This window comes from Panthera tigris, chromosome A2 (genome assembly GCF_018350195.1).
Source record: "Panthera tigris isolate Pti1 chromosome A2, P.tigris_Pti1_mat1.1, whole genome shotgun sequence".
In the NCBI taxonomy this organism is placed as follows: Eukaryota; Metazoa; Chordata; class Mammalia; order Carnivora; family Felidae; genus Panthera; species Panthera tigris.
The window spans coordinates 74,016,640-74,033,591 of record NC_056661.1 but is presented as its reverse complement, the minus strand read 5'-3'; the positions used below and the strand labels follow the sequence as shown (position 1 = coordinate 74,033,591).

Below are 16,952 nucleotides of genomic sequence, written 5' to 3'. Positions count from 1 at the left end.
TGGGATCCACCCTTCACCCTCCTCTCATCCTGTGCCATTTCCATGCCTCCGTCACCCACTTTCCCAGATCTGGAACCTAGAGGTCTCCGGAGCCAAGTTCCACTAGGAAAATACCTGAAAAACATGGTTTCTGTCACGGCATTGGGGATTTATTATGTTCTATCTCCCTAAAACACTTGGCATTTGACATATAAGGTAGTGTAGCCTTGGAGTCTAACAGAACTGGGTTCAAATCCTGATGCTCTCCCTCACTAACTGCGTGACCATAAGCGAGTTATTTAACCTGCCTAAACCTTAGTTTACACATCTGTAAAATGGGAATGATGATACTACTAATATAGGGGTTACTATAGAGATTAAATGAGAAAATGTATCTAAATTACAGAGCACAGTGGCTGGCCCACAGTAAGTATTCAGTTCACGGTAGGTATTATGAGGTATTTGAGTGGTAGATAGTCTAGCTGATCAAGACAAGGGCCTTCTATTGATCAGATGACCTGGGATATGGTTGCCTCTCTGTCACTTACTTGTTACGTGAGTAATAGTGAGTTAATCTCTATAAAGTTTAGTTTCCTGTATAAATGGACACAATAATCATAAGCTTACCTTATAGGGTTATTGTAAGGGCTGATTAAACAATATATATAAAGAAATTAATGTATTACTTAGCACATAGAACTTTATAGATATAAAGAAAATTATATTGGTGTCTCCAGAAAAAAGAATTGAGGGAAAAGAGTAATTAGTTATTCCAAGAAGAAAAGTTTTCAGAGTGTTTGTCAGACATAGCCTGTTTCTGGAGGCGTGTAGGCAGAGGCATCCTGATCCTCAAGCCCTACCATGTCAATGAGAAACTCCCCAGTGCTCTGTGACCGACTAGTGTCCCCTAATGCTAAACAGACACTTCACAGATAATGGGAAAAAAACGCAACGCAGTGAATTTTTCATTAAACTAAATTTTTTCTATTTAAAAGATTGTCTTTTAAATGTAAACACACCCTTCAGGGTGAGAGAAGGGCATTCAAATGCCTTTGTTATCTGATAGTGACAGCTCATGGCAGTTCTGAAAGGTATTTTTGCTTGGCAAAATGAAATGTTGAGATCTTTCTGTTCACACAATTATTAACGTGCTCCTTCAATTTGACTGCTGTGTGAAATCTCAGAGTCTGGGTAAGTCAGTGGTTGGTGACCACCCAACCACCTGATCTTTGCCATCACAAATGCGACCACTGCAGATGGACAACCACAAGTTTCTGCACTGGGCGTCTCCGAGATCTTGTAGCATTCATGTTTTGTCAGAAGCGACTGTACCTAGAGGCCATTATTTCCACTCGAAATAATGGTTTATTCTGTTGTAGCTCATGGTGAAATCATATTCAGAACATTAGATCAGCAGCCTCCTTGTTTGTGCCGAGTTCAGGCCTCTGGAAGGCATCTAGGGTCTCAGAGGAGGAGTGGGGGATGATCTACCCTTGTGGTATCCATGAAACTTCAGTCTGGAGCCAGGATGTTGCGCCTATGTGATCATGAGACAGCAATTTCTGTCTCTTTTAATGTTTTTTAACGTTTTTATTCATTTTTTGAGATAGAGAGAGACAGTGTGTGAGCAGGGGAGGGGCAGAGAGAGAGGGAGACACAGAATCCGAAGCAGGCTCCAGGCTCTGAGCTGTCAGCACAGGGCCTGACACGGGGCTCAAACCCACGAACCTGAGCCGAAGTCGGTTGCCTAACCGACTGAGCCACCCAGGTACCCTGTGACACAGCAATTTCTATTTGCCGCCCCCCTTCCCCTTTAGGCTTGGGTTTCCAGGTATCTATGTGGGACTGCTCAGCTAAGAGCCTCAATACACTGACACAGTTTAAGATCTCCTGATGAGACTTTTGGTGGGGCAGCCCCACAGGCCTGTAAGGCCTGTAAGGCCACAGAGAAGCTTTGCAGGTATTAGAAAACAAACCCACATATTGCTAGAAAAGGCTGGAGGATGAGATATTGCAACAAGAACTACACCAGCCTCTACCCCACACCACCTGAATAGCACAGCACTACAGCACAGGTGATAGGCGAGAAAAAGTACACTAGCTTCCCCCCCTTTCACCTCTTCCCACTCCAGAACACACATGAACACACATGGGCGTGTGCATGTACACACACACACACACACACATTTTCACCTAAGCTTGTACCAAAAATTTGAGGCACAGTATTTAACAGCTTTGACCATTTTTTCAAGCACATTTATGGTCAGTTCTTAGACATTCTTGCATATTGTACCATGGGTAGCTAATGTGGGAGAACTTTAACACGAGGCCCATCACATCGCCCTGGAGTATTTAGATCATGTCCCCTTGTTGTCAAGCTTGATGATGGTCCAGTGGCCAGTCAGAAGGGAAAGGCTGTGGTTTTTGTTCGTGAAAGCACAACACTGTTAGAAAGCTAGGTCTACAGCTGAGGAAAGACACAGAACATCTTTTTTCTTAAGTTTATTTATTTTGAGAGAGAGAGAGAGAGAGTGCACTTGAGCAAGGGAGGGGCAGACAGAGAGGGAGAGAGAGAATCCCAAATAGGATCCACGCCCAGTACAGAGACCGACGCGGGGCCCGAACTCAGGAACCATGAGATGGTGACCTGAGCCAAAATCAAGAGGCAAGACACTTAACCGACTGAGCCACCCAGGTGCCCTGACATGTGACATCTTCTATATGATTTCCCTTTGGGATTCATACCCTGACTTTGCATTTTAAGCATAGGTAACTAGGAAGTCATAGAAAACAAAACAATGCTTCATCTTAATTTTCTATCAAATAGTATATTTATGTGGTGATTGGTAGTGATGTATAGCAGATGAATAGATGATTTGTAAGTTCAATTTCCTGTTGGGGAAAGAGACCGTATCTAAATTCCTCTGTAGGCACAAATGCTATTTTCAGAATTTGTATTGATTTGGAAAAAAATGGCTCCCCATTGTAGGCTTAGGTGCCACTTTCAAAATTTGGGGACCCTTTATAAGGAAGTCCCTTGATAGAAAACCAGCAAGCCAAAATTGTGTGGAAACTGAGTCAGTGGCAGCTGACAGTGAGCCAAGGGCAGGGAGCGCTTCATGGGCCTGGTATCTTCTGTAGGCACACAGGGCTCCGAACCCAGCAGAGTCCCGAATGTGCATATTAGCGCTCCAAGGTCACTGTCTTGCAATTCTTAATAATTTATCTTTGAAATTGTGTCTTGTAAGCAAAGTCCGATGGGACAACAAAAGCATGTGGGTGGGGGTTTGAGCCTCTGGAGGTCCAGCTGCTATCTCCTCACTTCCTCAGGACCTGTTCCATGCCCCTGGTGCCCCAGGACCCCTGGAAGCCTGACTATGGCTGTCACTTTCTCCTTTATGCCTTTCTTGGAAGCCTGGGTCAGGTGTAGCAAGGGTCATGTGCTCAGTGTAGGACTGACCAGAGGCTTCAGACTACCCCTAATCGAGGTGTTTAGCTCATGCCAGCAAGGAGGTTGCAATCCCTTGGGTCCACCCATATGCCATGGATTGAAACACCAACATGCATGGATATTTTCCCACACATATATACACATATATACATATATACATCCCATGCATGGATATTACCCACACATATATACATACAGGCTAAAGAGCTGGCCTCCTGGAGATGCAAAGGTGAGTTAGAAAAAGTCTTCTCCCTGGAAGAACTGCTCTTCTTGTGGAACCCGTACCCCAAAGTTCTCTGTATGCCAGTAGTAAGTCATGGAATTTTGCTTAGGTGTGTTTGATGACTCTCTCTTTTTTCCTCTCTTTTCTGGGAGGAAGCATTTATAGAAGTTGAGAACTTTACTGGCCTGGATATCACAGGAGTTCAGCTTTGCTTTTATTAGATGGATAAGAAAACAAATGATAAACAATTGTTGGGAAAAGATGGGAGGGAGATTTAGTAAATTCCAAGAGAGGAAGAAAACATGTCTTTGAAGTATTCTACAGCATGGATAGACTAAGTCTACGTGCAGAACGGAAGCAATTTTTCAATACTTTTGGTAGATATTACAAAAACATCTTCAAGATAATCAAGTCCAAATAAGGGACTTATAGGATTTCTCGTTATGCTTTATCGAGATATCTCAAATCTCCCTTTGACTTCCCATGCACATGTGCAATTTTTAAATAAATATCAGCATTGAGGACCACTGAGCACCTAGATCCCTCCCTCAAAGAAAACTGGATTTCCCTCCACTGAAGGCCTGGGAAATCACCTACTAGAAAAGTAAAGAAATTCAGTTTTCACATGAATGTCATCAGACCTTCTCTGTTCTCCAGGCCTCAATGAGTGGAGTTGTAAGTACTTATCAACAGGACCCAGAAAAACATACAAACCCTTATGTGAACGAATGAACAGTTACTTTTCAAGTGTGTCTTATTACTTTAGAGTCTTCAGTTTCACCAGGGGTCTGGCTAGGGGTCTGTACATAAACATGTGTGTGGCCAGTATCCTAAAGAAATCCTGACTGGCCACCACAGTGGCAAACAGTGGCAGTGGCTCTAAAAAAGATTTTTATAGACACCTCCACTCCTTCCTTGGCATTTAGTGATCTTGAAGAAATTGAAAGAAAGGGAAGTTTCATTTAGAGAAACCTCTGCCCTGCTTAGTTGGGTTCACATGCTCAACATGAAATAATAATGCATTCAATAACCCATCTTATAATAAGCAACCTTTGCATCACCTCACTTGCTGGTGAAAACTGCAAACAGTGGTTAAGGGAGGTCTCAACACCAGAAAAAGCTGCGAGATCCCTGTGACCTTCATGCAATTATGTCTATGCTAATGCATAGAGGACAGAAGCCCAAACCCTCTCTCTGAAGAAACCCATTTGTTAAAAATGCATTGGTCGCTAACAAGAGAATCTTATGCCCTGAACATGAGAAGAAGGCCCACCAGGTGGGAGAAAGTGGAACTGGTTTATTCTGGATGAACAATTTGTATTTGCAATTCTAGCTCCTTCTCAGTCCATCCTGACCTTGTATCCTCTTTGCAAAGCGAATGGGGTAAGGCTCCAGAAAAGACCACGCCCTCTCAGGATTAAAGGTGGTTTTTTGTTTCTTAAAATTACGTATTTGCAAAAGCCAACTCCCAAAAGGGCTGGGGGGCTGGGAGCATTTAATACACCAGTGGAATGTCCCCCTTTTTACTTACAGAGTAACTGAGAGGTGCCAAGCCTTGGCTTGCCTTATTTAATGAAAATGCATCGTACCCAAAAAAGAAAAAGAAGGAAAAGGAGGAGGAGGAGAAGAGGAAGAGGAAGAGGAAGAGGAAGAGGAAGAAGGAGGAGAAGGAGGAGGAGGAAAGGGAGGAGGGGGAGGAAGGGGAGTAGGGAAGAGGAAGAGAATTTGCAAAAGAAAACTAACCTGCTATGAGGAACACAGTGCTGGTCATTCAGGAGCTCACAGCTTGAGCTGGGTGGGAGCGTGAAGCTTGCAAGGCTGTCCCCTGAGGAAGGGGCAAAAGGAAGGAGACCAGGATCTGGGTGTCCCCCTCTCAGTTCTGTGGACAGTCTGGTCCCTCCAGAGCAGAGAGATCTGCAGACAGCCTTGCAGATTTCAGATGTGAGATTGACACCCGGAAGATGGTGTTGAATGAACCAGTGCTCTGGCAAGCAAACATCTTAACAGTTAAAAATAAGTTTTATCTTAGCATAACTCCTATCAGTCTTTCAATGTCTTCACCATTTATGACCTTTCCTTTCCATAGCAGACTTATCCTAGGGATCCCTGTATATACAGAGAACTGACTCCTATTGTATAGCTATTTAGAATTTTATATTATGATCCCTTTAAAATCCATTTTTACACTCCTTGGACTACCTGTGAACAAATTATAATTACAAAATAGATGTATCTGAGATGATTCTTCCCCTTGCTAAGCTAGAAGCCAACCAGGATAAGATGGAAGAATGTTCCAGGTGAAGACATTTGGCAGGCAAGGAGGCAATGCCAGCTGATGCTACTCTGCTATTCACAGAACTAATCATGTATGGTTCCTCAGTGGAAGGAGATTCAGATTTGCATGGGCAGCATCGACAGCACTGTTGTCCCACCCCCCACCCCGTGGTCCTCAATCACTGGTGGGTTTTATAAAACGCACATGGGAGCCACCACCACCCCTGGGCTATTTCATCCATCGCCTCATGAGCAATGTGCACCCCTGTGTCCAAAAAATTCCACGAACCCAATATTCTCAGCCTGGAACCCAAGTTCCTCAGCCAGGAACTACTGGCCTAAGCCCTGGTCTGAGAATTTGAAAGCTGTTTGCCAGTATTGTTTTGCCGTATTTTCTGATCACGTTATCATGGACTGAAGGACGTGTTATATGTAAACATCTAGCTTCGTAGGCTCTTAAAGTTCAGTAGCAAACATTCACCAAATGGTACGGAGTACACAGTTAGGGTAGCATGGGGGAGAATGTGGATTGCACATATAGGGACTGGAGTAGGTATTGAGTTGACTCGGGGCAGGTGAATGTTATGGGCAAATTGAATAATATTAAATACATTAAATTACAAATTGAAGCTTATTAAATAATAGTAGTCAACAGAATTAGCACGTATGTGACAAACATGCACTGTTCCAAGAAATTTACAAATACATGTGCTCATTTAGTCCTTACAACAGCAACCCTATGAGGGAGGCCCTGTTATTATTTTGAACTTTTACAGGAGATAGCTGATGCATAAAAAAGTTGGAAAACAAGTCTAAGTTCACATACGTGGTTAAGTGGCAGAGGTAAACCCAGGCAGAGTTTAAAATTTAAAAGACCCCTTGCTTGAAACCTGTACACCAAATGGCTTTTTCTTTTTAAAATTATATTTATTTTATTATTTTATTTTAGAGAGAGAAAGTGGGGGAGAGGGGCAGAGCGGGGGAGACAGAGAGGCTCTTAAGCAGGCTCCATGCTTAGCATGGCGCCCAACACAGGACTTGATCCCACGACCATGGGATCACGACCTGAGCTGAAATTAAGAGTCAGACACTCAACCAGTTGAACCACCCAGGCACCCTACACCAAACTGCTTTTTGTATCTAAATTGGAATTGAGATGGACTTTGCAAATAAGCTAATAATTTAAAGATATTTCCAAGGTTTATACTAACCACTAGTAAACAGTCAGGTGGATGCCAATGCCTATCTTATAGGAATTCTACCACCCCCAAATTAAAAGCCAAATCTCTCTTTCCACTGATTGCATTCAATCTATGCAAATGACACGCCTGCATCAGGGCCTGGGTGTGCAGTGGTGAGTCTGCTCTGTTGAAGCTGGAAGTCACTGCCTGAAAAGTGCAGGCTACTAAATTCAGAACAGGTCACGGAGAGCTTTCTGGATATCCTTGATCTCCAAGAGAGGTAGCATGTTTCCTAGGATCCTGATCGGAGGAACCTGCCCAGCCCGTTTAAGTTCATGTTTTCACGTCCCTGGCCGTGGAAATAGGTGACCTCAAATCTCTGCTAACGCATGGCTAAGTGCTGCTTCAAATCTCTTAGAAACCCTTCGCCAGTGTCATCTATTCATTCTGACTGCTGGATTCCCCCCTCTGGCTCCGATAAGGCCCCCAATTTGGGAACTGCCTTCTGACCAGACAGATGAGTTTATGGTCCTACAAGGTTAAGCATGATACATGTGTTTCGGGAAAATGGAGATGCGCATTAAGAAGAAACATTACTTTCTGATCCAAGCAGGAGAGCATACATAATCTCCTCTAAAGCCTGTGAAAGGCTTCATTTTACACATGAAATTGTGTGGAATTGCCCTGTACTGCGCTGAACATGGTTTCTGAGAATAACCAGTCTCAAAACAAGCTGCCGTGTGCTGGTGAGGGCCTCCAGCAACAAAGAATAAAATGTAAGCAAATGTAATCGGTGTAAAGTTACGGGCAGCAAGCACACTGTGTTGATGACACAATGCCTGGATGGGCCAGATCCTAAACCTTACGACGGCATATCATTACGAACAGGGTCCAAAAGTGAGCCTGGTTCGCGTGAAAGAAATTTGAGGCAGGAGGGCCTGACACAGTATAGATTTTTTTTTTTTTTTAATTAAGACATACACACGTTTTTATTGTGGAAAAGGGGGCTTTCTCCTTTCCTTTGTTTTGTAAAACTCTCCTTTCTCCGTCTGGCGTAAAAATCCATGCCCGGTGAGTATGAGGAAACCTCCCCAAATTTTAAAGTGTCTTCAAAAACTACACCAAAGTGGATTTTTAGCTGTTTGAGAACATACCTAAGTGACCAAACACCACACTTAGGGAGCTGGGTTTGCTCAATAAAAGTCCATAAAGCTCTACTGAGAATTTTAAGGTGAAATTGGACTTAGTTCTACAAGAACAGAACATGTGAGATTCACCCCGCATAGTGCACAGTTTAAAGTGCCCTGCTACTCAAGCATAATGAGTAAATTGCATATAAAAAATTTAGAAGAAAGGTCTCCTGCACATTATGAGGAAATTGTTGGCATCTTATGATGGGTCATCTTACCCTTGTTATTAAATGACAGCGATCATTAAAATGCCAAACATATTTTGACAGAATTCACTTTATAAAATGTCAGCAAGTCTGTGTTTTTATTAGTTTGTTCCAAATCAATTTAGGAATTTCAATAGAACGCTTGTACGTATTCCCCAAGCAATGTCCATTCCTGACTTTCTGCACAAAAAAAATATTACAAATTAATCAGATTTTCAGAGTTCTGCATAATGGCTTTGCACATTTATTGCTTAATCCTATTATAAAATGTGGTTATGATTGACACCTCACAGTGGAGATAGAAGTCAATTGAATAATATGTAGCAGTCAATTTTATTTGTAGCTTAATGTGCTGGAGCATTTTTTTCCCACATTTCCATTATTTATAAGTCTGTCCCTTTGGAGAATATATAGAAGAATTTGTTTTAAATGAGCCAATAATACCTTCTTTAAAATTTATAAGCGTGACAGAATCATCTTTTTTTCTTGGTCGTCCACGGCCTGCCAGTAAACAGGGTTTGAATTGTCTTTTCCAATTGCTATTCATAGGACAAACATCAGGAAAGAGGATCTCGTTAAGGGTGGCTTGGAATTGGATTTCAACCACCAAGAAAACAAAAGTTACCAAGTAAAACCCTTCAAAAATTGCTGCTAGCTTTATTTATTTATTTTTTGTTTTGTTTTGCTTACTTATTCATCTATTTATTGTTACTGCCACTGCGCTCCTGCTCCGGTCTGTCCTGAAACAACGGCCAGAAGCACAGACAGAGATGTTGTACTGTTTAAGAAGGTCTGGGGACACCTGGGTGGCTCAGTCAGTTAAGCGTCAACTTGAGCTCAGGTCATGATCTCACGGTTCATGAGTTCGAGCCCCATGTCCAGCTCTGTGCTGACAGCTCAGAGCCTGGAGCCTGCTTCGGATTCTGTGTCTCCCTGTCTCTCTGCCCCTCCCCTGCTTGCACTCTGTCTCTTTCTCTCTCAAAAATAAACATTTAAAAACAATTAAAAAAAAAAAAAACCAAGGTTTGAAAGACTTGCTCTTTTGGTGGCATTTCATTTTTCATGCTTTGGAGTCCAACAGGATTCCAAGCAAAGGAAGTGAGTTGTGTCCTGTGCTTAGCATAGTGGGGGGGTCCCTGGAGTTAGTGAGGAATTCATGCTGTTTCAATTAGCATCCAGAAAACTTGCTTCAGGAGACCCACATGCTCTTCAGGGTATCACCTAAGGTGATTGTAAAAGTCTGTCTTTAGGAAAACACATTCCTGAGATTTGGTGTCTGAAATGTGCCTGGAGAAAAGGCTTAAGGGTATGAAGCCATATTAGGGGATAATATAGATGTACTTGGTCATGTCTGGGATCACGCTTTCTCTGGCTTTGGGAAATTAGATTAGCTGTTGCCCGCCTGTGCATAAAGGAGGCAGTCTCCCACCCATGCAACGCATTGGCATCCCCCATGCAAAATGATGGCTCATGCAAGCCTGTTAGTGCGGCTGATGATGGTGTCTCGTTCCCCCCCATCACAGCCTTCTCCCTCCCGGAATGACTGGCCATCCTGAATATCCGTTAGCATAATTTATGCAGTTGACAAGTGATTTGAGCACTGGAGCTATTGATAAACCACTCTGGCATGTCTGTACCTTAATGTTATGTGACATCACAGGAAAACGGGGTCATGTGCATTCCCGGGCTGGATCTTATATTAAGGGAGTGCTTCTGTTTTGAATTCCAGGGGCCAGAGGAAACCCAGCACTATCAGACCCAGGCACTCCTGACCAACACCAAGGCAGTCAGACCCACCTCCCTTTCCCGGTTGGGCCACAGGTCAGTATCTCTCAACTACTTTCCATTAGGGCTGCGTTTAGGGTGGTTCAACCATATAAATAACCAAATAAATAATAATGAGTTAAATCCAATCAACTCCAACAGAGCACACATGGCGATAAATTTTCGTATGGGAAACTGTGTGGCTACATTATTTATTAAATACCATCAAGAAAAAAAGTGTTCACAGAACTCTCTTTTTAAAGGAAATATTGGTTTTAATCATTTGGAATATTTTTTTTCCCTTGAAATCCACTTCAACAGTGTTGGTTACTATGCAGCCTTCTAGAAAGTAAAACTTTAATGACTGGAGTGTGAAGAAAATTAAGTTATTTCAACCTTACGATAGCCATTTTTGAAATACAAGATGTGATTTAATATAAAAAAGTTAATGCAATTTTAATGCAAGTTCAGCTTATTGGGTTTGACAATACTGTACATCACATACAGCTCTTGCATTAATAAAGAAATACATTCATTATTTTTTAAAGTCCAATATTTGTTTCTTGCAGCCTGGTGTGGTTATATGGAGATGTAGAACACAATTATAAAAGCTGGGCTCTTTGCTATTATTGTTTTTTTTTTTTTTTTTTTTTTTATCTCTGTCATTTAGTGTGAAAGCTTTCAGAGTTCACCTGCTTTTATGGGAAAAGAAGCTCATATGTGAGCCTTTCTCTCTCTTTTGCTGTCATGGTTGTTCCTGAAAATTAATCACTTTCAGCACTTTGAGGGCTCACCAATTGAAGACTTGAAAACCCAAGTTTAAGGGCTTGGGTGGTGGTCTTGGCTTTCTTTTTCCAGCTGCCACCAAGTCCTAATGTCTGTCTCGGGTCCTAATGTCTGAGCACCACGATGCCTCGGTGCTCAAGGACAGAAAGCCTGGGGAGGTGTCTCTTCGTCTATGGAAGCTCATAGAGGATTCTACTGGGAATCTTGGAAGACGGCTTCTTCCAGCCATACCTTTTCTGATTTCATGCTTGTGACACTGTGTGCGTGTGTATGTGCGTGTGCGTGTGTGTGTGAACATACCAGGACTGACAAACTCATGCCTCCGGGTCAGATAAGTGAATGACAGACCCAGACAGTGAGAAGCGTGGGTGGGCATTGTGACAAAGGGAGAAAGCATGCCCTGCTTTAACCCCGAAGATTCAATTTAAAAAAAAAATACTACGTGCTCAAACCCCCAACTCTGTGTCCTGTACAGTCTAAGAACCAGTCATTTTCCTTCCTTCTTATTATGATGTTACTGTTGACAGTGGTGTCACATCAGCGATCTGAGCACCAGTTTATAATTTTGTACTTATTCCTAAAAAATATGTTTATTTTGTCTTTAGAGTAATTAAAAAAATTTTTTTTAAAACATTTTTACTTATTATTGAGAGACAGAGAGAGACAGAGCATGAGCATGGGAGGGGCAGACACAGAATCCGAAGCAGGTTCCAGGCTCCGAGCTGTCAGCACGGAGCCTGATGCGGGGCTCAAACTCACAAACTATGAGATCATGACCTGAGCCGAAGTCGGACGCTCAACCGACTAAGCCACCCAGGGGCTCCCAATTTTATTTATTTTTTTTTTAAAGAGAGACAGTTACTTTGTAAATTTAGTAGAGTCTAACAAATACATCAGGAGCTAGGCCTGTGGAGTCTGGACCAGTTGTCTAAAACTAGGCTACTTGATGTCCCAGGGCTTGTCCAGAAGCCTCCCTGGAAGAAGCTACGCAGGGTAGCTGTAGGCAGTGGCCAGAGGGTGGGTTCAGCCCTCCTCCCTTCATTCCTCTCTAAAACAGTTCCGTGTATTGAGAGGGGATGATGAGAAAGGGGCGAGCCATGGGCTCTGAAGCAGTCTGCCTTCACACGAACCCCCCACGATCACCAGATATGGGACTTGGGGCAAGTTACTAATCTCTCTGGATCTCATTGGCAGGACAACTGCACTAACACACGCACAGCAATATTAGAATAGTGCCTGGCTATAATTTATTAGGCTTTGTGCTATGCCTGTATTTAATTACCTCTTACTTTATGGAATCATTCTGTATTAAACACACAGAAGTTGAAACCCCGCAGTAAGAGTTTTGTATTGGTTCCGCTAGAAGAAAAATAGACATGGGATTATGTGTCACATGGTTCCCCAAAAGGGTGCAACGAAAGTGCCAGATAAAGAACTATAAGATCAAATACCCTTCTAGTCATCTGGCCTGACCAGGACAAGAATCTCTCCTAGGTCATCCTGGTGGAAAGCCCACACTCGGGCTCAAACATGTCTGGGGCCCAAAGCGCACACTGATGAGTCTGCCTTTCCATATCAAACAATGACTATTGGATAAATAGTGGATACAAACATATGTTTGGAATGTTGTATGAACTGAGCAAGGAATGTTAGAGTACTAACAGGAGACATCTATAAAAGATTTTCTAAATTAGCCACATCAAATATTTTTGCTTTTCTGTAGTTTTTTTTTTTCAGATATCTTAATCATCCACACACGACTTCACCATTTTAATGATTGCATTATCATTGCTTAATGATCATCCAGTTTTTTAATGTATTCTCATTTTATAAACATTTTCCATTTTTCTAAAGAGGTGCCATAATGACCCACTTTAACGATTAGGTTATATCTTGTCAGGCTTAGTACTATAACAAAGTATGCTTCAGCATTTATATATTTTAAAATGTAATGCATATTTTCATTTATCTTTTGTCTTTTTGCAATTTTTTAAACAATTTTTTAAGTTCATGTATTCTGAGAGAGAGAGAGAGAGAGAGAGAGAGAGAGAGAGAGAGAGCAGGAGAGGCAGAGAGAGAGGGAATGAGAAAATCCAAAGCACACTCTGCCCTCTCAGCGCAGAGCCCGATGTGGTGCTTGAACTCACGAACCATGAGATCATGGCCTGAACCAAAACCGAGATTTGGATGGTTAACCAATTGAGCCACCCAGGAGCCTCTCCTTTGTCTTTTTGAATAATATCTTCAGGCTGTATCCCTGGAGTATGTTCTGAGTCAAAAGGGGTTGAATATTTTTGCAATTCTTGGTATAGATTTCCAAATTACTTTCCAAAAGACTTATGATTGAGTACATGTCCTAAATCCACACAATGGTGTCACTACAGACTTACCAGCATGCTGTAACTCTTTTACATTATTTTTGATAAGTTAATAAATAAAAAACAGTATTTTATTGCTACTTTTGAGCCAAAAAAAAAAAAATCCCCTGATGCCAATGAGTTCTTTCTGGAACAACACAGAACAAATAGGCAGAGAATTTCAAATATATAAGGGTAAGATCAAATGAAAATTCATTGGAAGTATAATACATAAGTGTAAGGTATTACTTTAAAAGGTATTTGACGTCCTGAAAAGAAATCCAGACCAAATGAAATTTTCCAAAGAAATAAATGAAATGTGATTTCAATTTTTTTTCTACTAGTTCATTTTGGAATAGAGCATGCTTGTTTGCTACTTTTTCAGGAGATTTCTGACCCTGCTTAAGTAAAGGAAAATGCTCTAAAAGGCCATGTCCTGCTTGGTTCCACTGGAAAGTGAGCTAGGATTATCTGTTTCCTTGCAGCCACTTCTGACAGCACAACAGTTAGCCTCTGCTGTCGCTGGCGTGATGCCGGGAGGCACGCCAGCCCTCAACCAGCCTATCCTCATCCCCTTCAACATGGCCGGACAGCTAGGAGGACAACAAGGACTGGTCCTCACACTGCCTACTGCGAATCTCACCAACATCCAAGGGCTGGTAGCAGCAGCTGCGGCCGGAGGCATTATGACTCTGCCATTGCAAAATCTACAAGGTAACCCATTGTCTCCATGTGCCATGTTGGGCTTAATCCACTGGCCAGTGTTCTCTGAGGTGCTCAAGTGCCCAGTGGCGAATTTGGTTCAGAGTTACTTCTACTATCGAAGAGATGGAAGGCTTGTGTAGGCAGCAAAGTTTCAAGTGGTCTGTGAATCCCAAGCTTGGTCAAACCATGGGCTTTATCAGTCCTTGTTTCCTAACAGTGATTTGAAATCTTTCAGGTCTTCTGGAGTCACTTGTGAGCAATCATTGCACAACACATCAAAGATTTAGATGTAAAATTATTGTGTTGTTATTGGAGGACCTGAGTTACGATCTCATGAGTTCTTCAATATAGCCATCTGCAAAGAACAGTTAGGCATTATTTGTTTCTGTGGCAAGCGGTTGGAACATCTCAAATACAAGGTACCATTTGGAAGTCTTAATTTAAGTATTATCTTACTAAGTACTTTTAGTTATGATTATTAAACAGAAGTTGTTTTACTTGAGATCATACTTTATGATGAGAAAGATAGACTTGTATATCGAGGCTTTATATTCCATGGGCGTATAACAATGGCTGAACTCATTTTACTCTGGAAGGATAGTTCTCTTGGTACTACAAAAGTTTTCACTTTTCTTTAAAAGATTTGGTAACACTGGTTGATAGACTGATTTACAAAAGATTCTGTTAGAGGAAGAATTATATGGTGAAAAATGGCCTGGATATATTATTAGGATGCCTAACAAAAAGAAGACAAATTGGTTTTGGACTGCTGAAAGGTGTTTGTTTTCTCCATTGATATGAATCTTAGCAATTAAAAAATGTGGGGTCTTTTTACAGAGTGAGAGTTCAATTGTGTAAGTTATCAGAATAACAATTTAAAGTACTTTTGGTAGTTGGTCAAATGTCAGGGCTCCTTATGGCCAGAGCATCAGCCCATAGATAAGAAATTGACCACGTAAGAACTGGTTAACTTTTGACCCAAACTTTCTTATACACTGTATGTTCTAATATCCCACCTAGCGTTGCCACTTCGTGACTTTCACTTTAATGTTTAAAAAAAGTCTGTCTTATACCATTAAATTGTGCCAGGAAACCTGCCATTCATAAATCATGCATGCCCAGGACACGCTAATGCACAAACTTTACTTCTTTCAAATTTGAGAGTGCCTGGGAGCCAGGATCTCAAGATTAAGCAAATAAGGCAGGAATAAACAAGGTAAAAAGCAGAAGTAACAAAGTGTAGGGAGAGGCTTTCTAATGTAGGTGCATGATGAAATCTTAATGAAGAAATGGGCATTATCAAAATGCAACCTTCCATTTGGAACATTTGTGCTTATGGGAATATTGAATATTATAAATAAACATAAGCTCGTGGAGCTCCTAGGTCATGAATTAATCTTGCTTGGTTAAAACAGACGCCAAAGTCAGAGTCCAAACCATCAGGCTTATGATATCTTTATTATGGCTTGGTATTCTTAGAATTTTAGTGCCTGGTTGTTTTAAGAGCTTGAAGTTAGTGACTGGTCCAATGTGGACTTCCATCAAGATTTTCTCTGGCTCTCTTTTCTTTAAATATCAAATTTAGGATTAGTGTGGAATTTGGTTCTTTTTACACCTTTGGTTTCAGAAAATGAATTCTAAGGTTTGTGGCCTGATTAAGTAGGTTCAATGAGAGTGCTAACTCTTTTTATCTTTTGGTGCTTCTTACATGATTTTCTTATCGGCCTCACCTTCAAAAGTGGATTGGAGTTGATGGTCAAGCTCTCATCTACTAAACAAACACAAGGGAACATGTCTCCCTTTGTCATTTCAGTGATGTTGGAAAGCAAGTGGTGAGGTCATTAAAATAAAACACCTTCCAGTAGCAGCTTAGGCCGTTATAGGAAAACCTTCCTAATCAGTCTTAACACGCAAGCCTGTCCTCTAATACTTTTCCCTTTAATAACTTTGCAAATAAATCCCAATTCCTAAGCCACTGTTAGGATCCAGAAAAACTCCCCTGCAGTTTCCTTGGGCTTTTCTCTTCCTTTTGTATCTTCTCACATGATTTCTTCACCACCCAGACCTCACCGGGTGACTGGGGATTTCCTGGGGATATGTGACTTCTTCTGCTGAGACAAGGAAAGTTCCAGGCAAACAAAAAAGAGTTGGTCACCCTGCCAGAAGTCCTGGGGCAATAAGGAGGATAATTGGGTAAATGTCTCAAATCTCCATGGTGCCCAAGATGAGTGTCCACCTCCTGAAGTATAATGCCAATGGCATCCTGGCATTCAGCCAGCATCCGACCCAAGGATGATCTCACCACCTTTAGGGTACCTACTGCAGCCCTCGACAATCCGTAGGCAATGTCCATGGCTTGTGTAGTTTTCCAGGTTATATCACAGAAGGCGGTGGGATTCTAAGGATGGTGGGTGGATGGTTGGCAGGCTGGAAAGGCATCTGCAGGGCTCCTGGTTGACTTTGAGACTGAGCCAATCCCGGGCATAATCCAGTCCCACCCCCTTTCGGGGGTAGTAATCTTGTACATGGTCTACACTACCTGAGAAGGAGTCCTTACACTCATGTGTATTGTCAACCCATGTATGCTCCGCCCCTCCCCATGGTCCACCCTACACAATGGACACAGTCACTTCCAAGGCTTTTAAGTCTTTTGATTCAGAGTCTGTCTCCCTCTCTCTCTGCCCAACCCCCCACTCTCTCTCTCTCTCTCTCTCAAAAACAAACATTAAAAAATATTGAGTCTTTTGAAACAACTAGTAAGTCTGCACAACTCAAATAGATACCCACCTGCTTGCGTGGTTTTATAAAACAAGTGTGATTAGTCAGTATGAGGGAG

The 16,952-nt window shown here is 41.9% G+C and overlaps 1 protein-coding gene across 3 annotated transcripts in view; it reads left to right on the top strand.

The window, feature by feature from the left end:
* Positions 1-16,952, top strand: part of POU6F2 (POU class 6 homeobox 2) — a 460,222-nt gene that overhangs the window by 188,557 nt on the left and 254,713 nt on the right. For all 3 annotated transcript variants that reach the window (XM_042963900.1, XM_042963892.1, XM_042963895.1), the window contains 2 exons: positions 10,234-10,325; positions 13,897-14,125. In XM_042963900.1, the coding sequence (XP_042819834.1) occupies positions 10,234-10,325; positions 13,897-14,125 (321 nt within the window). The remainder of the gene's footprint in view (positions 1-10,233; positions 10,326-13,896; positions 14,126-16,952) is intronic.